Source organism: Hylobates moloch, unplaced genomic scaffold (genome assembly GCF_009828535.3).
Source record: "Hylobates moloch isolate HMO894 unplaced genomic scaffold, HMol_V3 SCAFFOLD_14, whole genome shotgun sequence".
Lineage (NCBI taxonomy): Eukaryota > Metazoa > Chordata > Mammalia > Primates > Hylobatidae > Hylobates > Hylobates moloch.
Window position 1 is genome coordinate 63989079 of NW_026652289.1, and position 27957 is coordinate 64017035.

General features: G+C 54.0%; 1 protein-coding gene across 2 annotated transcripts; it reads right to left on the reverse strand.

Annotated features, from left to right (window-relative positions):
- Positions 1-1287: 1287 nt before the first annotated feature.
- Positions 1288-27918, reverse strand: PLEKHO2 (pleckstrin homology domain containing O2). 2 transcript variants are annotated; one of them, XM_032176182.2, is made up of 6 exons: positions 27783-27918; positions 20885-21034; positions 14320-14436; positions 9089-9193; positions 7538-7636; positions 1288-4389 (listed from the first exon to the last, which is right to left on the reverse strand). In XM_032176182.2, the coding sequence occupies exons 1-6, from the start codon at positions 27792-27794 to the stop codon at positions 3400-3402; spliced, it is 1473 nt and encodes a 490-aa protein (XP_032032073.1). In that variant the 5' UTR covers positions 27795-27918; the 3' UTR covers positions 1288-3399. The 2 variants fall into 2 exon arrangements, with proteins under 2 accessions (XP_032032073.1, XP_058283224.1); XM_058427241.1 differs by lacking the exon at positions 27783-27918 and adding an exon at positions 22124-22351 and having other exon boundaries at positions 2593-4389.
- Between the last annotated feature and the right edge of the window lie 39 nt (positions 27919-27957).

The following is a 27957-nucleotide window of genomic DNA, read 5'->3' on the forward strand; positions in this document are numbered from 1 at the left end:
AGGTAGGAGAACCGCTTGAACCTGGGAGGCAGAGGTTGTGGTCGGCTGAGATTGCGCCACTGCACTCCAGCCTGGGCAACAAGAGCAAGACCCAATCTCAAAGAAAAAAAATTATATGTATATGTGAAAAAAGAGAAAGTGCTCAAAAGAGAACAGGTCAATCTTGCTAGAGTAAATGGGTGTTCTTTGTACCGTTCTTTTTTTGAGACAGAGTCTTGCTCCGTTGCCCAGGCTGGAGTGCAGAAGCATGATCTCGGCTCACTGCAACCTTCACCTCCCAGGTTCAAGCGACTCTCATACTGCAGCCTCTGGAGTAGCTGGGATTACAGGCACACGCCACCACACCCGGCTAATTTTTGTATTTTTAATAGAGATGGGGGTTCACCAAGTTGGCCAGGCTGGTCTAGAACTCCTGACCTCAGGCGATCTGCCCACCTTGGCCTCCCAAAGTGCTGGGATTACAGACATGAGCTACCATGCCATGGCCTTTGTACTATTCTTATTCCTGCAATTTTTCTCTAAGTTTAAAAGTATTTCCAAATGAAAAGTTTGGTTTTTGAAAAGTATTGTTCCTTGTGACACCTAGCCCCCAGCCGTAGAAACACTGGGGGTGGGGGTATATATCAGAAAGGCCTGAGTTTAGCAAGAACAGAATGCTGGACAAGGTGGCTCATGCCTGTAATCCCCTCTGGGAGGCTGAGGTGGGAGGATGGCTTGAGGCCAGCAGTTCGAGACCAGCCTGAGCAACATAGCAGGACCACATCTCTAATAATAATAATAATAATAATAGGGGCCGGGCGTGGTGGCTCATGCCTGTAATCCCAGCACTTTGGGAGGCCGATTGGGTGGATCATGAGGTCAGCAGTTCGAGACCAGCCTGACCAACATGGTGAAACCCCGTCTCTACTAAAAATACAAAATAATTAGCTGGGCGTGGTGGTGGCGGGCTCCTGTAATCCCAGCGCCTTGGGAGGCTGAGGCAGGAGACTCGCTTGAAACTGGAAGGCAGAGGTTGCAGTGAGCTGAGATTGCGCCACTGCACCCTAGCCTGGGCATTAAGAGCAAAACTCCATCTCAAAAAAATATAATAATAATAATAATAATAATAATAATAATAATAAGCAATAATGGAGCCCAGGAGCAGGCAGTGTCCCAGCCCAGCTTATGGAATGGGGGCCCTAGTACCGAGTTTGGGGGACTGGTAATACCAATCACCAACTGCTGTCTTGGAGAAGGGCAGCCCTGGAGCTGGCACCCACAACAACAAACAGGCTTGAGGCACTGAAGTTCCATAAAAATGGATTTATTGCCAAACTTTAAGAAAGGCGCTTCATAAGCAGAAGACACAGAATGCCACCCTCCTCAAGGAGGCAAGCACGGAATGCCACCTCCCTCAAGGAGCTGAGCTAAGCAGGCCCTGCACGTTCTCACTCCTCTCCTGGAAGCCAGCTTCCTGCCTAGGGCCCAGGCTGCTAAGGGATGGAAATTAATAGCATTTGGTCACTTGAGGTGGCCCCAGAGCTACTTGCCTACCCACCAGGCCCCAGGGAGAGTGGCTGGGCCTGGGGAGCTGGGCCTAAACCTGTGACCTATATGCAGGGTCTCTGCACCCACAGACTCTGCCCTCAGTCCAGCTGCTGCAGTTAGCTACTTGACACAGGAGGAACTGAGGCTCCAATTCCTGGCAGTAGGTGGCTTGGCTAAAGCCCCAGTCAGCCATGGCTGCTGGTGGGGGAAGGCTGTTCCTAAGGGAAGATGGCAGGGGATCACATGACTGGGCACCTGATGTCCTTCTTGCTCTTGTCCTGGGGCAGATGGAGGGAAAGGCAGACTGTGGCATGGGGGCCCAGTTTGCGCAAGGAGGCTGATGGGGGCTCCCGAACCAGTGCACTGCTGCTCACCTCTGCTCCTGCCCCATGCAGCCGAGAGGACATCTGCCCCTCCTGATCCTTGACTACTACCTCAAGAACAAAGTGACAGTACAATAATGAAGGCATTGACCTATGCAGCAGGCCTCAGTGGGGTCGGGGAACGGGGCAGAAAGGCCAGGCCATGTTGCTGTGACCCTCCCTTTCTCTCTTTCGGTAAACAAAAGTGCACATGCAGAAATCTGGGCAGGTCCTATCGGAAGCTGCTCTCACCCCACAGGCCCCAGGGAGAGTGGCTGGACCTCGGGAGCCAGGGCCTCTGCACCTACAGGCTCTGCCCTCAGTCCAGCGGCTGCAGCACGATGGAGACTGGATGTGCCCCTAGAGTCAGGGACGATGTCGGGGAGAGGCTGGGAGAGGACCAGGGTGCAGGGATGGACCAGGAAAGGGAAAGAAGAAAATGTCTCTTCTCCTAGAAAGTTACAGGAGAGCAGCCCATCTGGGGCTTGAAGGCGGGGAAGTGGCTTCGGATTCCAACATACCCCTATCAGCATTTGAAGAAATGACTGGGATACTGGACCTGTTTCGGCTGAGAAGGAACCACAGAGACCCAGATAAATCCCCATCTGAGGAGGCACAGAAGTTGGTGGGGATTCTCTTCTGAAGGCTGACATGATCATTACAAGTAAGTTTTTCTAATGTGGACATCAGGGCCACTCTGGGATTCACCTCTTCAGAAATATACAAGGCTGGACACTATCCAGGGGCAGAGACTAGACTAGAGGACACCTTAAGTTCCTCTTCCACTCTTGAATCCTCCAGACCTAAGCCCTCCAATCACAGCTCACCTGAGAGGAAGGGGCTGCAGAAAATGTCCTTGTTTTGCAAAAAAGGAAACAGGGCCAAAGAAAGAGAGGCCACACAGCTAATGTCCTCCTCACAAAGAGGTCTCTCATCTCCTTCAAGAGGCTCCGGCTGGGTCCTACGTTCCCCCCAACTGAGGGATGAACCTACAGCCTGGACCCAAGGCCTCTGCAGCTACTCAGAATAGGTGGGAGGGGGGCTAGTTTTGAGGCTGCCTTAGCCATGAGGCTCTTTGCCTAGGAATAGCTGGAGATGGGAACTGCAGGGGGCTCAGCAGTGCTCTATTCAGAAGTCAGGAATGTAAACTACTGGGGATGGGGAACAGAGATGATGTCATTCCCAGAAACCCCAAGTGCCACCCCCAAAGCCCTGGGGCAGTTTGGAACAACCACACAAACATATAGGTCTCAGCATGTGTGCTCCCAGCCCCAGCCCAGAGGCCAGGCCAGATAGCCAGGCGGTAGCCCTGGGTGGCACCTGGCACCACTGGTCAGTGCAGAGTAGGAAGGACGCCAGGAGTCTCTTCGGGTCATGGCCAAACCCTGACATGCCCAGTGGCCCTCCTGCAGCCATTGCTGTAGAAGCAGAAGCACATTTCTCAGCAGGGCTGGGCCTTGATGGACTTGATGGATGGCCAGGAGGGATGGTGCCTCTGGCCCAGCAGGCCCTAGGGTGCACTTCTCCTGTAGAGGGTCACCAGCTCCTTCCGCTTCTCCCTTAGCCCAGGTGCTTCCTGGCTCAGCTCTCCCAAATCTCTCATTTCCTGCAGGACCTGGGTGGCCTGCCTCAGCTGCTCCACAGCCTGGCTGAGCAATGTTTCAGCGCTAACAGGGGCCGGCTCACTGCCCAGCACCTTGTTCAACAGTTTCTCCGTCTGTTCCGAGGCCACCTTCACCTCCAGCTGGGCCCGATATAGCCGTTCCCTGGGCTGCAAGGGACGCCGCGGGCCTTCCCCAAGCAAGTCCCCAAGGGAGGAGCAGCGGGGATGGAACTGAGGTGGCAGGTCCCAAGGGGGCAGTGCTGTGGATGTTGTTGCATCCTTTGGGGGAGTTCCTGGGGTGCCCTCAGCCTGAGAGGGCTTGGCAGGCTCAGGACTGTCATCCATGCCATTCACTGAGACCTGCGCTGTGCCTGGAGCAGGTGGCCCAGAAGCCTGCATCTCACCCATGCAGGCTTTCAGTTTCTCTGATAAGATCTTGGGTGGGGGTGTAGGGGGCTTCCCACCCTCCCTGGGGGCAGCCTCAGAAGTCTCAGAACAGGGTGCCTGGGATGGTTCTGCACTCTTTGCAGCAGGGGGCTCCTGGGGGCTGGGGTTCTCCCAGCTCACCTTCAGTTTGTCAGGCAGGACGCTGTTGGGAGGCTGCTCAGAGCCACTGTCCTCCTCTGCTGGGGTCTCTGAGTCCTCTTGGCTCTCAGGGGAGACCTCAGAGGTTGCTGAGACAGGGGTTGGGGCTCTCTCCCCCACAGGGGTCTCCACCCTGTCACCAGGGCTGGTGGTCTCAGGTGCTAGGAAAGGCTTGGTAGGAGGCATGAGGGGCCGGGGTGTCTCCCGAGGTTGGGCTTCACTGACATGATTGCTGGGGGCAAACACTGGTGGCCCACTGTCCGGAACATCAAGATCCAGGCGCAGAAGCCCTTCAGAAGCTGCGCTGGCCACCTGGTAGGGGGGATGGTATATGGGCGTCATCTTGGCTGACGAGCCATTGGGTCAGGTGTGCCCACTGACACGAGTTCTTACCCTCTCCCATCCAGGTTGTCCAGGCCCCCAGCTTCCCAGCCTCCCTCTGTCCTGGCTTCTGTGGCTACTTGATTAGAAGCTAAAGTGATTTCTTAATGAATCTTCCTCTCCTTTCCCTCACCACCAAAGAATTCCCTGTTTTGGAATCACAGGCCAGGAAAGTCACAGCCAGGGTCCTCTTGGAGCCCCAGGCTGGTTTCTGGGATACTGGACCTGGACTGGACTATACTAGCCTAGGTGGCAGGGGACAGAGTTCCAGCCCTGCATCTAACCCCTACCTAGCTGTATGGCCTTCAGAAGTTCCTTCTCTGCAACCCACCTACCCATCACCATACCCAGGGTCCCCACAACCAGTTGGTTAGTCAGAGACAGGACCAGAACTCAAACATACTTCTTCCAGTTCATCTCAAGCTCACTGACTTCTGCTTGCCCTTCCTGGAGACCTCTGTTCCGTCTGCCAGCTTCTCTCCAGCCTTTGCCTGTCCAGCTGCTCGGCAGCTTGTGCCCATTCTCCTCGTGTCATCAGATGTGGTCCCAGACCACAGCTGACTGCCAGAGAACAGCTGCACCAGAAGGCAGCTACCCACCCCCACCAGGCTCCAGGGACCAATAGGGATATCCAGCAGTCCCACAGTCATGAGACCCTCCCAGAGAGCCTCAGAGGCCCCAGCAGGGCTGGGCAGGAGGGCTTTCCCAAGGTCCCTCAGATGGTGGGGGTCCTGCCTGGGATCCTTACTCTCCCCTGCCACCTTATTTTTCTTAAGAGATGGGGTTGGTTGGGTGCAGTGGCTCACGCCTGTAATCCCAGCACTCTGGGAGGCTGAGGCAGGCTGATCACCTGAGGTCGGGAGTTCGAGACCAGCCTGACCAACATGGAGAAACTCTGTCTCTACTAAAAATACAAAATTAGCCGGGCATGGTGGCATATGCCTGTAATCCCAGCTACTCGGGAGGCTGAGGCAGGAGAATCGCTTGAACCCGGGAAGCGGAGGTTGCGGTGAGCCGAGATCATACCATTGCACTCTAGCCTGGGCAACAAGAGCGAAGCTCCATCTCAAAAAACGTCTCGCATTGTCACCCAAGCTGAGTGCAGTGGCACGGTCACAGCTCACTGCAGCCTCTAGAGCAGCTGGGACCACAGGCATGTGCCACCACGCCCATTTCCCTTTGTTGCTCTCACTCCCTTTTATACATACACAAGATCTGGCTGACACATTCTATCAGGCACTGGGGACCACCAGAAAGTCACCCCTAACACACCATACACACACACACACACACACACACACACACACACACAGCTGCCTCCCTGAACTCTTCTGTGCAGAGGGCCCCTCCCTCCAAGGCTGGCCCTCCCCACACCCATCTCCGGCCCCCGTCAGGCATTCCTTTTCTCTGTGGCCACCTCAGTGCTCCCTCTGCAGGATCCTATCCCTCAGCTGACAGACAGGCACAGGCTGCCACAACTCAAAAACAAACCTCCCATGACCTTGGGTCCCTCCCTCTGGCAAACCCAGCCCTGCACCCCGGGACAGCCCTAAATCGACTCCTTTCAGAAAATATGCTGCAAAGCCGGGCGCGGTGGCTCACACCTGTAATCCCAGCACTTTGGGAGGCCCAGGTGGGCAGATCACGAGGTCAGGAGTTCAAGACCAGCCTGGCCAAGATGGTGAAACCTCATCTCTACTAAAAATACAAAAATTAGCCAGGGGTGGTGGAGGACGCCTGTAATCCCAGTTACTCGGGAGACTGAGGCAGAGAACTTTTTGAACCCGGATGGCGGAGGTTGCAGTGAGCTGAGATTGCACCACTGCACTCCAGCCTAGGCGACAGAGCGAGACTCAATCTCAAAAAAAAAAAAAGAAAAAAGAAACAGAAAATATGTTGTAAATGGCACCACCTGCCTTGTCCTTGGTCCTGCCCTTGTGACTTGCGGCTGCCAACCTGGCTGATGCCCACCAGGTCTTGTGCCCATCTCTCTCCAGATGTGGCACTTGCCTCTGGCTTCCTCTTTCTTGGCTCCCTGCTGGCTGACCTCCCTCCAGTCCCTAAATGTAGCACTTGCTGAGGTTCTTTCCTGGCCTCCAAAACCCTCCCCTGCAGCATTAGCTCCACTGGTCTAAAAGAGGCTCCTCCCTTCCCCCCTCCCCCTTGCCCATACCCTCTCCAAATCCCTGTGCCCAGGGCCTCCATGCTTCCAGTCTCCAGGCTTGGGGAACCTCAGATAACCTTCCCTTGGTCCAATCCCTGGACTCAATCACAAGCCCAGGTGGCTCTTGCTTCCTAATATCCTCCCATCAACCTCTTCCTCTTCATCCCCTCCAGGGACCTGGAAAGCTGCCTCCCCCACCTCCTTCCTGGCCCCTGCCTTTCCCTCTCTCAACCCAAGCCATCCTACCCAGAGCCTCAAACTGACCTCTGAAACGCACTCTCCCTTCCTGTCCCCAGCTTCTTCATCCAAGGCCTCCGCAATTTCCTCCCCACAACCCCCTTCTCAGACCAATCTCCCAGGCAAATGGAGCTGCTCCACATACCTCAAACCCTCCCGCTGTGCCTTGGCTCACAGCACTCCCTCCACAGAGAATCCCCTGACTCCAAGTCCGCCAAGTGAACGCCTCCCATCCTTCAAGGGTCAGCTAAAATACCAGTGGCTCCTTGTGGTCCCTCCTGCCGTGACCTCCTAGAGCCTTCCTTCCTCCGCACAAAAATCAGACTCAGCTCTGCTTGGAGCAGTCTGTGGGACAGGCCTATTTTTCAGCTGGAAGCTGAGCTCTGAGGGGCAGGGACTGGCCTCATGGGCTTCAGTTTCCCTCTGGCACCAACTCTGGCTAAGGACAGATTCAACATTTGTGTATGGATTGAACAAATGGAAAAGGCTACAGGCTCAAGGACATCCACACCCTGAGCACGTGTAACACAGGTGCCCTGTCACTTCCTGTCTACTCCTCAGGAAGCCCCAGCTCCAGGTGTCCTCAGGAAAAATGTGGCCCCAAGCCTGGCTGCCGCCCCGAGGAGCTGAGGTCCTAGGCTCAACTAACCCCAATATCCACATTGGGCAAGGCCTTACCTCCTTCAGGTGGACTCTCGTTGGTGGCCGGCGCCGCTGGCCCCCTCGCACCCGGTCCCGTGTCACATGCTCCAGGGCACAGCTCTTGTCCACCTTTACCTGGAGGGAGGGGGAACCAGATCAGCCCCTGCCAAGCCTTGGGGAGTGTGGGAAGTACCCAGGGTGGATCTGGCTCAGAGGCAGGGTCAGTGCCCCACCACTGCCCTCTCTGGGCATCTCCCTGCCCTGGCCTCTGCTTCTCTGACTCTCCGATGCCCCCGGGGTCTCTTGCAAAGTCTGAGGCTCTCCCTCTCTGCAGCTGCCATTTGCCTCAGTTTTCCTGCCCAAATATGGGCCATCGGCCCTTGCCCCTGAGTATATCACAAATATATAAGCAGCCCTGAGGTGGCTTTGGGGCTTAGCTATGAGAGAAGGTAGAAAGCAGCCTACGCTCCCCTGGTACCTGGTTTCTGGAAAAGGTCTGCCCTGGCCTCTGCCACCCTCCCAGGACCCCTGGGCAGAGCCCAGGCAGAGAGCAGGGCCTCTGCCACTTGAGCCTGGGAGCCTGGAGGGCAGCATCTTCTATCTGAGGGTAATAGAAGGGGTCAAGATTGGCTGGGAAGCCTCAGAGTAAGAGTCACATGGGAGATCCAGACTCAGAACCCTGGAGCAGCCTGGCCCTATGATGGGGAGTGGGGGCTCAGGCCCACGTGTGACTCCAGCTGTCTCTGTCCCTCAGTGGAGGAGCGAACTGCGGGCTGAGGCCCAGCCCATGGCTCCTATGGCCTCCCCCAATATCTATGATATGTCCCATCATCCCTCTCCCACGGAACGGGGATACTTTTCCCCTAGGTAGTGAAGGGCTGAGCATGACATGTAACACAGGACACGACATAGGAGCTATGGGCTGGGAGTTGGGGAACCTGGGTATTAAGAGGGGACTTGCTTGGGAAGATTTGCTCCTTGACATAATCCAAGGCATCACTGTAGATGGCCCCCAGGTCCATTTTAGCCCAAATAACCAAAGATCCATGATGTCAAAGACAAATCTTCCTAGGAGATCCTGGCCCCATGGGATGCTCTGCCTGCCCCAAGCCAGATTGTGGCTACTGTTGCCACACACGGGCTGAGGTCTGCAGGGCTGAATGGTCATTGCAGACAGAGAGGGAGGCCCAGAGCTGAGAGCCAGCCTGCCCTGGACTTGGGAAAACTGAAAAGGGAGCTGTCAGCTCACTCTGCAGCGCTCTCTGGCCTGTGCCCACCTGCTGCCTCCAGCTGAGGCCAGGCTTAGAAAGGATGCATGCTGCCACCAGTCTAGTTCCAGCCCACCACTAATCTGCTTTCCACTTTAAGACAAGTTACTTAATTTCCTTAGGCCTCCATTTCATCTGTAAAGCAAGGACAGTACCACCTACTATGAGGGGCTGTAGTGAGGACTATAGAAGGTAACAACAATGCCCCATAGCAGCGACATAATCAAGGGGTGGTCTGGGGTGAGGAGGGGCAGGGTCCTCTCCTAGATCACACACAGTGGGAAAGGAGACACAGAGCTGTCCACAGACTGCATCGCACCTCATCAAAAGCCTTGTTTTTGCCTCGGTTAATCCCTTCATTGAGGGCTTTGATCCAGGATTCCTTCTCCTCCCCGGTAGGTGCCTGGAATTTGATGTCGCTGACCTGTGGGCAAGATGGATGGAGTAGATGGCAGATGTTTAACAAAGCTCACATTTGGCATCTTAAGGAGGCTTCCTAACCTAGATCTCAAAGTCAAACCAAAATGACCCCACAGTAAGTATGACACTGGGGCTTTCCGCAAGGAAAGGGAAAGATCTCACAGAGAAGCCCTCCCTACTGCCCACCAGCATGCAGCTGGGTCTGGATTCGAATCAGCCTGGCCTTGTGGAAAGAGCCCGGATCTGGTCCAGCTCGACGGGACTCCCCCAGGCCAGCTGCCTGGGCTCTGGGCTTCCGTTTACTCTGAAAAGTAGGAATAGCCCCAGTCTACATTCAAACCCACCCCACACCACCCATGAGTCCTTTCCCAATTCAGGTAGGAGCTCTGAGCTCCTGTTAGAATCAGAGGGCGGCTCAGAGAACCCTGACCCTGCCAAGCCCAATGGCCAGACAGGGAATGAGAGGAAGGAGTGAGGCCACGGAAACTGAGGGGCTGCCTCACGCAGTGGACACGGCAGTAGAGCCTCTGAGCGGGACAGTCCACCACTTACAGGTGTCTGACCTCAGGCCTCAGTTTCTTCACCTGTAAAAGAGAATACCACCAGAACCTGCCTCATGGAGCCATGAAGATCATTTTTGAAATGATGTATCCAATTTGTACACCCATGCTCATAGCATTGTTCACAACAGCCAAACCTCAGTGTCCACTGACAGACGAATGGATAAGCAAAATGTGGTCCATACGTACAATGGATTATCAGCCAGCCTTAAAAAGGAAGAAAAATCTGACACATGCTACGACAGGGATGAACCTTGAAAACATTGTGCTAAGTGAAATAAGCTGGACACAAAAAGACAAAAACTGTACAATTCCACCTATATGAGGTACCTAGAGTTGTCAAAATCATAGAGACAGAAAGGAGAGTGGTGGTTGCCAGGGGCTGGGGAGAGGGGCAATGGGGCATTATTATTTAATGAGCACAGAGTTGTAGTTTTACACGATGGAGAGTTATGTGATGGATGGTGGTGATAGCTGTACAACACCACGAATGTATTTAACGCCGCTGAATTGTGCAATTTCAAACTGGAAAAGATGGTAAATTTTTTTTGACCACAGGTTTTTTTTTTTAATTGGGGAAAAAAAGGTATATCTAAAGTACTAAATCTGAAGCTAGGCAGAGTGAATACTCAGTAATAGGAATTAGCACCACTGCCTTCCCTCTGGACAAAACAGTTCGTTTCCTCGTCTATAAGATGGGATAACACTGCCTACTACTAAGCAATGATGAGGAAATTAAACATGATTAAAAGCAGGGACTGGCACATAGTAGGTGCTCAGTAAATAGTTCTTGAATGACTGAGCCAAAAAATTAATGAACTGGCCCAAGTTTCCTTCCCTCACCGTTTTTGGACCACTGCCTACTCTCTGACCTCAAGATAACCTAGTTCTTTGTTGGCAGTCGCCAGCTTGCCCATCCCCTGCCCTGGTGTTAGACAGTACCTCCCCACCCTCCACTCTCCAGTTATGTAACACCGAGGTCAGCCTGGCCCCCTCAGCATTCTCATTATATAATTTCCTCCTGGCTGCCACTGCCTCCTCCTCATGCAGGGCCCTGGGTCCCACCCCCACCACGCCAGGCACAGCCAAATGCTCATTTGCATGACCAGGGTAAATTTGATCCTGGAAGCAGATCTTCAGTTAAGTCAGAAACCCCAGAGCACCTTGGCAACTACCTCAGCTCAGCCATCAGGGCTGCTGGGGGCTCAGAGACACACCACACTGCATCTGGGGTCGCTAAGGCCACCCAACTCTGTGATGGGACCTGCTAGAAAGGGAGTCTGGGACCAGCCCTTCTACCCAGCTGCTCCTCCTATTCACAGGCTCAGAGCTGGTGTGACCCCTGCATGGTGCAGGATTTAGCATCCAGGGAGCTTGAGAAGTGTACAGCTGAACTCAGGAGCCAATGGAATAAGAGGAGGCCAGAGAAGAGCAGGCCTAGAAGTCAGATTACCAAGTTCTACTCGCTTCATTACTCTGGACCTCAAAGGGACAAGAACAGAACCACTGGACCCAGCCCAAACTGCAGCACCTCCCCCACTGGCCCAGACCAACTGAGGCAGGCTGCCTCGGGTCTCTTCTGCTCCCTTGTGAGAAGCAGAAATGGTCTCAGAGAAGACCTACTGTGCAAGCCAAAAGGCTCCCACAGGAGAAGGAAGACAAGGTTAAACAGGACCCAGCTCCACCCTCCTAAGGAACCCTGTATCTGGCTGAACGAGCCAGGCATTCCACAAGGATGACCAGAATAGAAACAATTAGAATACCAAGAAGTTACCAGCCTGGGCAACATAGCGAGACCCCATCTCTACAAAAAATATGAAAATTAGCCGGGCATGATGGTACGTGACTGTAGTCCCGGCTACTCAGAAGCTGAGGTGGGAGGATCACCTGAGCCTAGGAGGCAGAGGTTGCAGCAAGCTGAGATAATGCCACTACACTCCAGCCTGGGTGACAGAGTGAGATCCTGTCTCAAAAAATAAGAAGACCGGCTGGGTGCGGTGGCTCACGCGTGTAATCCCAGCACTTTGGGAGGCCGAGGCGGGCGGATCACGAGGTCAGGAGATCGAGACCATCCTGGCTAACACAGTGAAACCCTGTCTCTACTAAAAATACAAAAAAATCAGCTGGGCGCGGTGGCAGTCGCCTGTAGTCCCAGCTATTCGGGAGGCGGAGGCGGGAATATGGCGTAAACCCGGGAGGCGGAGCTTGCAGTGAGCCAACATCGCGCCACTGCACGCCAGCCTGGGCGACAGAGCCAGACTCCGTCTCAAAAAAAATAAATAAAATAAAATAAGAATACCAAGAAGCTGTGCCTCTCCCCGCAAGCCATCCTGAAGGGCCACAGGCTGTACAGGTCCCTGCCCTGAGAACTTCCAGGGACACAGGCACTGCTAGGAGCTTAGATGCTAACAGGACTGGCCACAGACTAGGCCCACAAGGCCTGGGAAAAGGGGAAGGACAAAATGGCAGAGAGGAAAAAAGTGGGAGGGGAAGAGAGGAGGCAGGAAAGAGGAAAGGGCCAAGCTGGCTGAGACCAGCAGGGCAGCAAGGCCCAGCAGTGGCCACCCTGCTTCCTGGCAGCGTCTGCCTGTGACCTCATGGGCAGGGGTGTGGGGCTGAAGAAGCAGGGGGAGAGGGGCATGTAAGACATTGGAGTCTTTGTTTATTTGATTAGAGGGGAAAAAAGGCGGCCTCAGGACCAGACAGCCAGGGTCATGTGACCTCCTGGCTGGCTGGAGGCCTCACTGAGGATGGGGAACACCCAGGCTGCTGAGAAAGGAGGGTGAGAGGATGTGGGAATGTGGTGCCCTGGGCCAGGTCCACCAACTGACCTCTGGAGAGCCCCAATCTGTGTGAGCTCCTGGGGTGGGGAGGGTCAGGGGCCCCTGAGCTGGAACCAGGATGCACTGTTTCATCTGCAGCACCAACCACTTGCTCACAGCCCCATCTCCCAGTTAATTGTCCTGTTCTCAGAGCCAGCCTAAATTCTTGCAGGGTTGGGGGCTGGCAGGGAGGGTGTTGGCTGAAGCAGCTGAGAACACAGCTGCATAAACAGGCTTCTCTGAAGGTGATGTCCCACCCTGAGCTGAGCCAAGCCCACCTAGTCCATCACCAGCTGATTCTCAGAGCTGGGGAAGAGATGGCCCACAGAACAGCACAGGCAGAGGCCAGAGAGGCTAGGTCCCCCTCCACCCCACATCCACATAGCACACTAAGACACACACCTAGACAGACACACGGCCAGGTGAGCACTCACCTGCATAAAAAAAAGATACACACAAGGGCCAGACACACAGGTGGCAGATCTTGACACAGAACATACTTCGCATCTCATCTCTCTCAAACACACATCCACATATACAGCGCCCACTCAGGAAGGAAGCGGGTCTCCAGGACAGGGTAGGGGCTTCAGGCCTTGAAAAGATTAAAATGTGACTCTTTTTGTCCTCAAAGAGCCCTAAGCAGCAGATGTCAAGTGAAACCTGGGCCCCGTCCCATGAGCCCGCACAGCACCATAATTATACCAGCCCCTACCCTGGGACACACTTCCAGCTCCCCAGTGTCACAGCTCCACAGCCCCCTCCACTGCTATCTTGGTTGCTTCTGTGCCCCCACCCCCTGCACAGTAGGACAAAGGGTCAATGAGTAAAGCATTGTGGTCTTCAGGGTCTGCAGAGGACTGGGCTCCTATCCCCTAAAGCTGGGGGAGAAACAGAATGGCCTCCAGCAGGCCCAGACCAGACTTGCTCCCCAACCCCCAGCCTCTGTGACTCAGCCCTATTCTGCGAGGCTCCACATGACATGTAGAGGACAAGGCAAGGAATGGCCCAGCCGCAGATGGATGCAAGCTGGCGAGAGGTGCTGTGCATGCCAGCCTCAAATCTGAACTCGCTCCTGACATCTGTGAAGCTACACCATGTGTCAACACCCACCAGACTCCCCGCCAGAGAAATGTGGTGCAAACAGCAAACTTCATCTGCACACACAGCATGTCCCAGGGAAAGACTCTCTCAAGCCAAAGACCTTCCCCAGCTACAGCCAAGAAAGGAAAGTGCAAGCAGAGGAAAACTGGGGGGCTGCAGGCCTCCTAGTCCTGAGTCCAGGGTGGGCCCACCCACAAAGGCCTGGGATGAAGGGAGGCCGCACCCTCCCTCTCTGCCCCAGCCTACATCAGGGTGTTGAGGCCTGGCAGGGTGGAGGCCTCAACCACAGCTCCCCTGCCTCAGCCCTGGGCCTCCCCCAGGGTCTGGGGTACAGCCAAGTGCCCCACCTCCCAAAGGCTACTTTCCAACTACAGCCTGGGATGGAGACCCTGGGCCTGCAAGAGGAAGAGGGGAGCAGAGCCCTCTCAACAGAGTCCTAAGTGCATCTCTTATCAACTAGGGGCTTGGAAGACTCCGAGACAAAATGAGCAAAGGTCTGACCTATGGTGGCTGCTAGAGCTGAGCCTCAGCCACACGCAACAGAAAACAGGCTTTTTCAAGGGGCCCGGCCTGCCTTAAACCTGCTTAGGCCTTCCAAGCCGACTCTGGCCTAGAGGGAGATGGGGCAGCAGCAGGCATCGCCCTACCTTGTTCCCTGGGGATCGCAGCAGGATAAAGCGGTGTTTCCGCTTGAGGAGGGCACGAAGGTCCTGGCACTTCTCATAGCTGCCCAGCTCCACGGTCTCCACACACTTCTGATCATCCTGGGGAGGGAGACAGAAGGGACATGAGCTGGTGACAGTCAGACCCACCACCACCCTCAACTACTCATGTCCCAGACCCTGATCCCACTCAGTGAGGACATCACTTGGTCAGAGGGAGGACCTCAGGCTGCCAATCAGTCACCAAGATGTGGTGTCCAGACCCTGGCAAGTGCATGCTGGCTGGAGGGATGCCCACCAGGCTCCCCATCCAGATGGGAGACGGGCACATAGCCTAGAGGCGCGTATGTGCCTAAGGCCAGAGGAGGAAACAGAGGGGAAGCTAGAGAGGATAAGAAAAGGCTGTCTGGGGTCCAGCCATGCCCAGAGGCCAGGCAGAGATCTGTGGAAGAGACAGCCAGAAGAAGAACGCAGGATGCCACAAAATGGCAGGCAGGGAGTGGGATGGGGACGGGGAACAACAACGACTTTCCAGGAAGAGCCAGAGGGAAGTGGCTCTTGCCACAAGGCAAATTTGGGGATACATGCCCTGCCTTCAGCACAGCCATCCTGAATTGTGTTCCTCACTCAGAATCACCCCCTGCGGAGCCCTGGCTTGGGAGAGCAGCACCTCATCCAAGGCTGCAGGCTACATACAAGCAAGAGGCATGGGCTCCTTCAAGCGCATCCCATCCCCACCCCACCACTCGGAGGCCTCATCATTAGGAGGACCAGTGGCCAGAACAGTGCCCAGCCTCTTCCCGGCCATCTCTGGACACTAGCCAGGCTGTCTTCCTGCCTACCACTCCTGACATTTGAGTGTTTTCTCCACAGGCTCCACCCATCAGGTGCCTGTCCAGCAAGCTGCCTGGGAAAAGCTCCTCCCTCAATGGTGGTCAACTGGTCCTCTTCCAGGGAAGACCCAACTGGAACAACTTCCTGGGTGTGGCACTCTCTCATCCAGGAGAGTCCAGGGAAGCAGAAGCAGATCCTTCGGCAGGAGAGGGTACGCCACCCTGGGACTGGCCAAAAAGTTAAGGAAACCCTTGCTGATGTTTAACAGAAGAAACCTGACACTTAGTGAGCACTTCTGTATCCCTGAGTCTCTGAACCTCACAATAACCCTGAAAGCCTGCAGCCCCGTATCTGCTTCATTTTAGAGAAGGAAAGAATGAGGCCTGGAGGTGAAGGGATTTGCCCTAGGCACACAGACCCAAATATAAGGGGCAGGGCTCCAACTCAAACCACAGCCTCTGACTCCCAGGCCAGGGCCCTTTCCAGCATAGCACACTCCTTCCAGTCACAGGCAGTAGGTTGCTCTGCACGAGGGGTCCCCCAAGGGTGGGACCTGGGGCAGCAGCATTAGCACCACCTGAGAGCTTGTTAGAAATGCAAACTCCCGGCTGGGCACGGTGGCTCACACCTATAATCCCAGCACTTTGGGAGGCCGAGGCGGGCAGATCACGAGGTCAGGAGATCGAGACCATCCTGGCCAACACAGTGAAACCCTGTCTCTACTAAAAAAAAAATACAAAAAAAAATTAGCTGGGCGTGGTGGCGGGCACCTGTAGTCCCAGCTACTCAGGAGGCTGAGGCAGGAGAATGGCGTGAACCCAGGAGGTGGAGCTTGCAGTGAGCCGAGATCACTCCACTGCACTCCAGCCTGGGCAACAGGGCGAGACTCTGTCTCAAAAAAAAAAAAAAAAGAAAGAAAGAAAAAGAAATGCAAACTCCCAGGCCTCATCTCCACTCAATCATAAACCTAGGGGAGTGGGCCTGGCAATCTGCGTTCTAACTAGCCCCCAGGGATTTTGATGGATGCGAATTTTTTTTGTTTGTTTTTTGTTTTTTTGAGACAGTCTCGCTCTGTCGCTCAGGCTGGAGTGCAGTGGCATGGTATCGGCTCACTGCAACCTCTGCCTCCTGGATTCCTGTGATTCTCCGGCCTCAGCCCCCCGAGTAGCTGGGATTACAGGTGCCTACCACCACGCCCGGCTAATTTTTGTAGAGATGGGGTTTCACCATGTTGGCCAGGCTGGTCTCGAACTCTTGACCTCAAGTGATCCACCTGCCTCAGCCTCCCAAAGAGTTGGGATTACAAGCATGAGCCACCACCCCTGGCCTGGATGCAAATGGTTAAGAACCACTGCTACCAGCCTGGCCAACATAATGAAACACTGTCTCTACTAAAAATACAAAAATTAGCTGGGCATGGTGGCGTAAGCCTGTGGTCCCAGCTACTAAGGAGGCTGAGGCAGGAGAATCGCTTGAACCCAGGAAGCGGAGGCTGCAGAGAGCCAAGATAGCACCACTGCACTCCAGCCTGGGTGACAGAGGGCAACTCCTTCTCAAGAAAAAAGAACCACTGCTCTACATCAGAGGTTCTCAGCCTTGGTGGCACCTGGGAGCTTTTAAAAACCCCAATGCCCAGGTGACATCCCAGACCAATTATACCACAATCTCTTGGGGGGCAAGGCCCAGACCTCAGGATTTTTTAAAGCAGGTGACTGTACATCTAATGTGGATAACCACTAATCGACTCGTCAGCCCCTCAGAGAAAGGGGAAGAGATGGCCAAGGTTGCCTTATCTCTCCCAACCAGGTTAAATCAAGTATCTTTTCTAATTTTTGCTTCCATCCATACATCCCTTTCCAATCTCTAACTTCCAGATTCCTCAACTAAATACCTTCCAGATTCCTCAACTAAACAGATGGACCAGAAAAATCCTCTTGCTCTGAGAAACTCCCCTGCCCCCAACCATGAACCCCTGAACTTGAGTGCTCTCCATCCCATCAATTACTGCCAGGGGGATGCAAACATCTACAAAGCACCTGCAAGATGCAGACACCCTACGAGGTGCTAGGAGCCGAGTCGTGCCATGGGAAAACACAGTCCTGACTCCCTGCTTGGCCATCTTTCTCTACCCCATTCTCTGTGTATCTATCTGCTCATCCTTCTGTTCCCCCCAACTGCACCCTACAAGAAGCAGCCCTCAAGCAGAACATATATAGGACCAGTTTTCTGAGTGCCTGGTCCAGATTGAGAACTCAGGAAGTCTCCTCCTCCCCGGGAATCTGGAGCAGGGAAACTGCCCAGGGAAGAATCCTTGCTTGAGAGAGAGCAGCTTACTTGCCCCATGTCCACAGGCCTCCACTAACTGGACCGCCACTGGCCCAAATACACCCTCCTCTGCCTGGGAACAAAAAGTCCATCCACCTCCACCATTGAGCTCCCAACAGCTGCCTGTCCTGGGTCTCCTCTCCACCCCACCCCAAGACGCTGAATCATCCCAGCTCTTCTGTAGCTCAGAAAAACAGATAAACCAGCAGGCAATGGGTGAGGGAAGCATCTTTGGAATGTCAGCCTCTCTGACAGCAAAGAAACAGCCAAGTACCATTCGCATTCGCCTAGTTCCTTACATCAGAAAGAGGAATTGAGCTAATAAGCATTTCTCAATTCCTACTCCAGGGCCAAGCTCCCCCACCCCTAAGTGCTAAGTTCTTGAAATTGCATTTACATTTTTAATAGCAATCTTTTTCAAAAAAGGAAAAAAAAGCGTGATTTAGATTTTTCATGTTTGGGAGATGTGAAATCCTTCCTGCTTCCCAGCTGTGGCCAGATGCAGAGAGGCAGTTTAGGACAAGTCTGACAGTACCTGACAGGCTGACAGCTGAAGCCTGTCACTTAAATCTCACGGCAGCCGGCACTGGAAGAAGCTGTGACAACCCCTTTTATTGGAAAAAAGGTCCCCCTGCTGCAACATTCTCAACTGTGGCACGTCCTATTTTGGTGGGAGCAGCAGTAGAGAACATCTGGGGGTGCTGTCTACGCGCCCTCATTCCCTTGCCCTCTTCCCAATGCTTCTTTGACATCCAAACAAACTCCAAGAGCCACCAACTCAGGTAGGTCAGACAAGGTGCTTCTCCAGGTAGCTCTTTTAAACACTTTGGATCCAGGTTGCCTAATCTTTCTTGTCCTGGGACAACTGTGAATTTGCCAAGATAGCCTGAGGCAGGCTGGGAGAGGTGGATGAGGAAGAGGCAGGCTCCCCCTTCTGCCCCCAGGCCAATTCCTCTCCAGGTATTTCATCTGTCAAAGGCATATATTGCTACCCTGTTTTCAGTGGATGGGCCCTCTGATAGCCTCAACCACAGCATACAAACAGCATCTACAAGGAAAAACCACTTTTCTTCCTCAAGTCTTCACCTACATCTTAACTGACTCTTAGTTAACATGCAAGCTTAGCGTCCTTGGTTGTCCAAATCCCAAGCCTGCTGAAATCAGAAGGGGAACAAGCATCTGTAGTGGGAAGAAGTGAGGGCTACTAGAGGCACAAGGACAGTAGAAGTTGCAACCAGCAGCTTGATGTTAAAGGAGAAAGAAAAGCTGAGAAGTGGCCGGGTGCGGTGGCTCACGCTTGTAATCCCAGCACTTTGGGAGGCTGAGGCGGGCGGATCACGAGATCAGGAGATCAAGACCACAGTGAAACCCCGTCTCTACTAAAAATACAAAAAATTAGCCGGGCGTGGTGGTGGGCACCTGTAGTCCCAGCTACTCGGAGAGGCTGAGGCAGGAGAATGGCGTGAACCCGGGAGGCGGAGCTTGCAGTGAGCCAAGATTGCGCCACTGCACTCCAGCCTGGGTGACAGAGTGAGACTCCGTCTCAAAAAAAAAAAAAAAAAAAAAAAAAGAAAAGCTGAGAAGTACAGCCTCCTGCCAGTTCAAAACAGAGAGGCAATATGCCTCTCTACCCCTATGCATCTAGAGAACCCACTCTGCAGGTGGGTCTGACAGGTGATAACACTGAGCCACCAGGGAAAGATTTTATTTAGGCCAGAATCTTCTGTTGAAGAAAGCAGAGAATATTTAACATATTTTAGAGATTTTCTAACAAAAATAAGTTTTGGAGTTTACTTGCTGGTGTCTCTTGGTAGAAAGCATGCTGGACTTGCTTCTAGACCTAACTCTTCCATTCACTGGGAGATGCTGAACAGTCATCTTGTCACCCTGAGCCTCAGTATCCTCTTCTGTAAAATCTAACATGATGACCACTCTCATGGGACTATTGTGATTTGTCACAGGGAGATATGTAAGAGCATATCTCCAAACAAGTATGAGTGCTACTTATTATTTCTTTTTTGTTTTTTTGAGATGGAGTTTTGCTCTTGTTGCCCAGGCTGGAGTGCAATGGCGTGATCTCGGCTCACTGCAACCTCCACTTCCCAGGTTCAAGTGATTCTCCTGTCTCAGCCTCCCGAGTAGCTGGCATTACGGACATGCACCACTACACCCGGTTAATTTTGTGTTTTTAGTAGACATGGGGTTCCTCCATGTTGGTCAGGCTGGTCTCGAACTCCTGACCTCAGGTGATCCGCCTGCCTCGGCCTCCCAAAGTGCTGAGATTATAGGTGTAAACCACCACACCCGGCCTGCTAATTATTTCTACTACCACTGCTCAATGGAGCAGGCTTCAGTTTTCTACAACATTCACTCACACGGAACCTTGCCCAGGGACAGGAAAAGACTTGCACACTAGATGCACATACAGTTCAAAGAACTCTCGGCTGGGTGCGGTGGCTCACGCCTGTAATCCCAGCACTTTGGGAGGCGGAGGCGGGTGGATCACCTGAGGTCAGGAGTTCGAGACCAGCCTGGCCAACAGGGTGAAACCCTGTCTCTACTAAAAATACAAAATTAGCCGGGTATGGTGGCTGACGCATGTGATCCCAGCTACTTGGGAGGCTGAGGCAGGAGAATTGCTTGAACCTGGGAGGCGGCAGTTGCAGTGAGCTGAGATCGTGCCATTGCACTCCAGCCTGGGCAACAAGAGTGAAACTCCATCTCAAAAAATAAAAAAAAAAGGGCCAGGCGTGGTGGCTCACACCTATAATCCCAGCACTTTGGGAGGCCGAGGTGGGTGGATCACGAGGTCCAGATATTGAGACTCTCCTGGCCTGTCTCTACTAAAATACAAAAAATTAGCTGGGCATGGTGGCACGTGCCTGTAATCCCAGCTACTCCAGAGGCTGAGGCAGGAGAATTGCTTGAACCAGGACCCAGGAGACGGAGGTTACAGTGAGCTGAGATCGCGCCACTGCACTCCAGCCTGGGCTACAGAGCGAGACTCTGTCTCAAAAACAAAAAATAGCTGGGCATGGTGGCACGCATGCCTATAGTCCCAGCTACTCAGGAGGCTGAGACAGGGGAATTGCTTGAACCAGGAGGCAGAGGTTGCGGTAATCCGAGATCCCGCCACTGTACTCCAGCCTGGTAACAGCAAGACTCCATCTCCAAAAAAAAAAAAAAAAAAGAATTAAATTAAAAGAAAAGAACTCTCATCTAGAAACCCTAGATTTGTCAGAGAGGATTAGGTACTCGCTGAAGGTTGCACAGCATGGCAAAAGTGGAGCAGGTTTTCTGGCCCCAGACCCAGGGTCCTCCTACTAACTTGAATGCCCTCACTTTGCCCCTGTCCCAGAACCCCCAACCTCAGGGCCAAGCAGGTCCTCACCTCATTCTCATAGACCAGCAGCTGGGCCTGGCAGAGGAGCAGATATCGGTCTTTCCAGAAACCCAGGAGGCCCCCACTGCTCTTCTTGATCCAGCCAGCCTTGTCCACCATCTGTGCTCCCCGAGGCTTCTCACCGGCTTCCTTCACACCCTGTAATACAGCACCAGTTCATACCATGAGGGTTGCTACCATGGGGTCACAGGTCACAGGTTCACAGGTCACACAAGGGATGTGTCCCTATGCTAAGTACCTAATGACATCATGTGAGCTTCCCCACAACCCCCAAGGCAGATATTCCTAACCCAGGATCAGAGCTAATAACAGCAATAATAGCAGCAGCCACTTTACTCTGAGCCACTGTATTAACATTTGATACACATAGTGTCATTTCACTCTTACAACTCCCCTCCAAGATGGTAGCCTCATTATCCACATGTCATAGCAAACTAAAGCTCAGAATGGAGAGATGACTCGACAGAGTGGCAAACCACGGCTAGAGGACAGAGCCAGAATTCAAAGCAGGTCTCTCTGACCCCACGTTTTTCCCACTCCACCATTCTGCCTCCATGTGTTCATTCAATCAGTCAACAAATGTACAGAGTGCTTACAATATCACAGGAGAATAAAAGTAAAGCAGTCTCTGTCCTCAGAGCTCACAGTGGGGGAAAATAGGAGCTGAATAAATAAATACCCAGGCATACCCATTAACCTGTGTGAAATGCTATAGAGGAAACACACAAAGGGCAGCGAGAGGACAGTGGGGGACCCAGTTCAGGTTGGGGTGGCCCAGGAAGGCCACCCAGAACAAAGACTGGAAGGACAGGCAGGCTGGGTGGCAATCTGCCTCTTACCGCTATGCTTCTAGAGAACCCACTCTGCAGCCCCTCCCGCTTCCCACCCAAAGCAGGAGGCTCCTCTCTCTTCCTCCCCACTCCAGGCAAGGACCTTAGGGTGGCCACCACATCTGGTGAGGGTTCCAAGGACTCTGACCACAGGCTGGCACAGGAGTCAAATTCAAGCCCTTCTCCTGGACTTGGGTAGACACCCTGGAGCCTTGGGGCCAGCCACTGACATCTTGTGCCTCATTGATTGCCTGCTTGGGTTGCTGGGTGCCAGGTACATGCCTACCAAATGAGGTTGGGGTCAGATCCACTTCTGGGTCTCCAGCACCCAGCCCTGTTCTTTTACACATAATGGGTGCTCAAGAGGTACCTGTGAAATGAAAATAAAAATACACACCCTAGGCCGGGCGCGGTGGCTCACGCTTGTAATCCCAGCACTTTGGGAGGCCGAGGCGGGCGGATCACGAGGTCGGGAGATCGAGACCACGGTGAAACCCCGTCTCTACTAAAAATACAAAAAAATTAGCCGGGCGTGGTGGCGGGCGCCTGTAGTCCCAGCTACTCGGAGAGGCTGAGGCAGGAGAATGGCGTGAACCCGGGAGGCGGAGCTTGCAGTGAGCCGAGATTGCGCCACTGCACTCCAGCCTGGGCGATAGAGCGAGACTCCGTCTCAAAAAAAAAAAAAAAATACACACCCTTTGCTAACCACTTTGCTTCACTGATAGGTACCCAGAGTCGTGAGTGTGAAGTGGGGGGTGGAGGAGAGGGGATCAAGAATGTGTCAGAATCTAGAGGCTGCTGGAAGGAAATTAGCATGGACTAATTTCGACTACGTTATCATTTACATAAAATTCAAAAAATGGGCCCCAGTTAAAAGCGGTGTGCCTCTCCCCAGGGATATCCTGTGGCCACGGCTGCCTTTGGAAGAACAAGCCCAGACAGATGTAAGTGTGGTGCCCTGTCAGGAGCTGGGAAGACCTGGCTTCCCTGGTCTCTGTCATGGCAGGGGAACCCCAGCCTGGTTCTCACTGTGGGCCACCACCCCTTTTTGAACTGCACATTCTAGCGGTGGGGAATCTGGGCTTAGAAGCTGTAGTCATGCAGACTGAAGCAAACCATTTAACCTCTCTGAGCCTCAGTTTCTTCATCTGTGAAATGCAGCTACTAACAGCAGAAGTTGTAAGGAATCCAACTCCACGAGGGCGGGATTTTTGTTTTATTCACTCCTGTACCCTCAGTTCCTAGACAGTGACTGGCACATAGTAAGTGCTCAATAAACATTTGTTGCTGAATAAAGATAAAGTACACAGAGCAGTTCCCAGGATGCCCTAAACCTAGTAAACAGCAGCTGTCATTATTGTTACTATTGTCACTGCCATCCTCTCTGGCTCTCAGGGACCCTCTCTCTGGGCCCAGTTCCCAAGTCAGAAGAAGCCCTTTCTGGTCTATAGCTGCTGGCCTCAGATCTCCAGGAGCTCCAGGAATGTGAGGTCCCACCTTGGGGTCTCTCCCTAACTTGTAGATGGCAAGAGAAATGGGGAAGTGGGGTGGTCCAAATGATCTTCCCAGGGTCTTCTTCTACAGGCATGGTGGCTCATGCCTGTAATCCCAGCACTTTGGGCCGAAACGGGCAGATCATCTGAGGTCAGGAGTTTGAGATCAGCCTGGCCAACATGGTGAAACCCCATCTCTACTAAAAATACAAAAAATAGCCGGGCGGTAGTGGCACACGTCTGTAATCCCAGCTACTCAGGAGGCTGAGGCAGGGGAATCGCTTGAGCCAGGAAAGCGGAGGTTGTGATGAGCTGAGATTGCACCACTGGACTCTTGTATGGTTAACAGGATGAGACCCTGTCTCCAAAAAAAAAAAAAAAAGGTCTTCCCGGATATAGGAAAAAGGAAGTAGAAGGCTGGCTGATTATGAACCACCCTGTCCAGGAGAAGAGGGATTTCAGCACCCTTTGACAAGAAGGGAAAAGCTCTCCCATTTCATCATGCACTCAACTCCCATTCCCCACATCACCACTGACACCCCCAGGGCCCTAACACTACTTCAGTGAGCCCTGCACGCTGTCACAGGCCCAGGGCTAGAAGGGAAGAACAGGGAAATGGGAAACCCCACCCCCACATTTCACACTGACAACCCTCCTACTGCAACGACAACAGCAAGGACAGCACCACCAGCCCCTGCCAGGCCTTCCACCTGATGGGCAGACCCTTGGTTTCTCTTAACAAGGCAGTGAGGTCTGTGGAGTGTGAAGCTGTTGCCCAGCCACCCACCTCTGAGCTCCAAGCTTGCCTCTTGCTTTCAGGGGACCCACCCACCACCCCGTGGGATCTCACACCCCTTTCTAAACTCTCTCCACTGGTGACCTCTCCTGAAAACTTTCTACCCTCTGGAAGCTCCCTAGGGCCACGGCTGGAACTTGTGCCTAGATCACTGTCACTTCTGGGCTGGTGTAGCCCAGACAATACCGTGACTGGATTACCTACAGAAGCAAGTCCAGCTTCTTGAAGAATGAATGGGACCAGGGCAGGACTAGGCGAAACAGCACTTTGGTATGGAGGAGGGGACAACCGAAGGGCTACAGATGGTGTGAACCACAGCCCAGCCACAGGAACAGCCACCCAGGGGAGGCCTGGCTGGAGGCCAGAGTCCTAGTTGCCTCCACTCAGCCCCCTTCCCTGCCCCTCAGACCCCCTCCCTCCAGGGGGCCTGGCTATGCCCCAGTAAGTTTTAATAAGGGGCCCCTCCCCTTGGCAGGGTTCACAGGGGAGGTTTTGTCCTGCTCAGCCCAGTTTCTCGGTCTCCTCTCCTCACTGAGCAGCTGACCACTGTTCTTCCTGTTTTGCCCTCTCCCCTCCCATCCCTCCTCACCCAGGCCCTTTCCTGCCCACTGTGAGCAGCTCCTGAGGCATCCCTAGGCACCAGCCTGCCTCCCTTGGATCACTCATTAAAAAAAAAAAAGAAGCCAGGTCACCTCAACTGTGTATGCAGAAGGGGACAGATGGAACCACAACACAGATTACGAGAGACAGAGACTAGAAGAAACTTGGTTGGCACCTCACATCCCAGGAAGCTTATGACAACCTTTGCTCTTTGACTAAACCCAGTGATGTTCTGACCCAACTCTACTAAGAATCCACCATGTCAGAGTCCTGTGCTGAGGCATTGAGAGAGAGGAAGCACAGGCTCTGCCCCAGGGCAACTTCCAGTCTGAGGTGGGTAACAGAGACCCTGCCTAAGATAAGACCCCTGTCTGGTGGGGAGCGGGTAATCTCCTGCTTGAGAGGCTCCAGCCTATTGGCAGAGACATAGCACTTAACCAGAGGGACGCACCGGTCCTAGCTCTCTGATGAGGTAAGGGCTTGGGGTTCGTTTGGGAGACCCCTGCAGAAAGTAGGGTTTGGGGAGGGCTCTGAGGAGGGGAAGAGACACACGCCTTGGTCCAGAGAAGGCAAGGCACGAAAGGTTATCAAAGCCCCTGCCCCCTCAACCCCTTTACTATAGAAAGAGAAAGTACAGCCCAGAAAGGGCAAGAGATTACTCCATGGGACAGAAACAGTACTGGGACAGGACACTGCCCTGCTTGTCTCTAGGTGGTGAGGGCAAGTGGAGAGCCTAGAAGCCAGGGAAAGGCATGACTGCTGGCAGAGGACAGAGCCCCAGAGTAGAGAAGGGAAAGCCTAGGTCCAGGATTTCCACCCTTACTCCAATGGCAGCAATAATACCCCCACTCATATTTGCAGTTTTCTCAGCTTTTGCATATACATCATCACATTGCTCGATCACCCACCCTTTTCCTTTTACAAATGAGGAACCGAGGCCAGGAGCACACAGGTGGGCAGATGCCCAGTGCCCAGACCAGCACGTCCTCCCCAAGCCTCAGCCTGACAAGAGCTACCAGCCTGTTGCATAGAGGAGGTCACTGAGGCTGAGGGACCTTAGCCCAGGGTGGCCGGGCACAGGGAGGAAGCTGAAAGCTAGCAGTAGGGCTGAAAGCAGCCATGTGAAAGTGAGATGATGAAGATGGCCTGGGATCATGGGGCAGAGCATGTGGCTATGACCTAAGGTGTTTTAGAGAAACAAAGATGGGCACTGAGGCCTAGTGCAACAAGCAGAAGCTACTGGGAGAAGTGGGAGGAAAGCAGAGTTAGGGATGCCAAAGGGGAGTAGGGATAGGAAGCCCCTGCTGTGGGGGTGAGGCTTGCAGGGGCTTGGGTAAAGTGGACAAGAACTTAGATGGCCCAGGTATTTAGAGAGCTCTGGGCATCTGGGAGTCAGAAAGTGGCAATACAGGCTGGGCGCAATAGTTCATGCCTGTAACTCCAACACTTTGGGAGGCCAAGGCAGGCGGATCACCTGAGGTCAGGAGTTCGAGACCAGCCTGACCAACATGGAGAAACTCCATGTCTACTAAAAATACAAAATTAGCCAGACATGGTGGTGCATGCCTGTAATCCCAGCTATTCAGGAGGCTGAGGCAGGAGAATCGCTTGAACCTGGGAGGCGGTGGTTGCGGTGAGCCAATTTCTCGCCACTGCACTCCAGCCTGGGCAACAAGAGCGAAACTCCGTCTCAAAAAAAAAAAAGAAAGTGGCAATGTGAGAGATTCAGGACCAAGGGGTGTACAGAGCTGAGCTGGGCCCAGGAGGTGTCCAGAGAACTTCCCTTAATTAGGGGCCAGAGCAGATCAGGAGATGGAGTAATCCTGACCCACATCCTCTGGGAGCAGGGGAGGGGCCCTGGCCAGAGAGCCCAGCCCTTGCAGCAGGGGCCTGGGGCGGGCAGATGGCAGCCCCACCCAACAGCAAGAAAGAAACCGCAGCAAATCACAGAGGCCTGACTTTGCCCCCTACCTTCACCTACTGAGAGAAAGGGCCACTGTCAGGCCAAGAGTAGGAGGAGGACAGGCACTATATTTTGTAGAAGAGGAAATGAAGGCTGAGAGGGGAAGTGACTTATCTACCATCCCACAGAAAGGCAGGGCCTGGCCTAGAGGGAGCCCTGACGGACCACTAGCTGCTCCTATCCATGGCCCTGGGAAAGTGGGAGGTGGGCACTGAAGGGACACAGGCAGTCCGGTCCACTCAGGGCTTCCCAGCTGGCCAGGGTTCCCCCAAGGCAGAGAGCTTCATCTTTCCTCCCCATCCAAGGAGGCAAAGACATGCCCCTTCCGTTGGGCTGAGAGGGGCTGAAGCTAGGACCCTCTCAGGGGATAAAAAACAAATTCACCTTCTTCTAGACCCAACAGGCCCCTCCTTTTAACTTAATCATTCCACAGGCATATATTAAGTGCTTGCTGCGTGCTGGACCCTTAGATAAAGGGGCTGCTGGGAGAACTGAGTTTGCAAGTAAAGGGCAGGGGCAGGGGCAAGACCCAATCCCAGGCCAAGAGTGTTCTGAGTGGTTAGAAAGAGGCTCCAGGGACACAGCTGGTCCAGCCCTCGGGTGGGGAAGGCAGGGACTAAGATCAGACCCTAGGTGGGCCTGACTCCCGATTCCTTCCCTACAGCTGCTCAGATGGATGTGGAGCGGGGACAGAGTGGGGGAAAAGGAGATAGAGACCTATACAAGGGAGAAAAAAGCAACTTCTCCAGTCCTCCTGCCACCAAAGCATGGTCACATCCTTGAGACAGGAACCCCCCAACACACACACACACGCGCGCGCGCACACACACACACACAGTCAGGATCCGACCTGGCCGGTACGGGGAAGTCGACGGTAATCGGGGTTCGAGCCCAGTCACCCCGGCCACTTTCAGCAAGTCATCAAACTCGCTGGAGTCTCAGTCTCCTGGTCAATCCAATGGGAACAGTAACAACCACGACGCCCCACAACTAGTGAGAAAGTCAGCGAGAATGAAGGAGGACGCGGTCTGCGAAGTCCCCGATATGGATCCCGCCCCCCGCCCCTGCCCATTTGCCGAGGCTCTTCATGAGGTGAGACTGGCGGGAGTGGGGCGGGCAGGAACGAGGGCCTCAGCCCAGGACCGCAATCCCCGTGAGGGGCTCGAGGACCCCAGCCCAACGCCCTGCCGGGCCCCGCCCTCACCTCCTCCTCCATGGCGAGTCCGCCGAGGTCCCGCCGCTCCGCCGCTCGCTCCCAGCGCCGCGCGGGCTCTGCCACCGCGTCTACGCCCGACCGGGCGGCGAGTCTCCCGGTTCTGTCCCGCCGGCTGCCGGGGGCCCAAGAAACTTCGGGGGGGCGGGGCCGGGGGCGGGGTGAG

Bases quoted from the DNA above. Each gene is read 5' to 3' on its own strand.
- PLEKHO2 (XM_032176182.2), bottom strand. The intron at 9,194-14,319 runs GTAGGGCGATGC...TCTTGCCCACAG, and splicing joins TGCGATCCCCAGGGAACAAG to GTCAGCGACATCAAATTCCA. The intron at 4,390-7,537 runs GTAAGGCCTTGC...CCCCCCTACCAG, and splicing joins CGAGAGTCCACCTGAAGGAG to GTGGCCAGCGCAGCTTCTGA.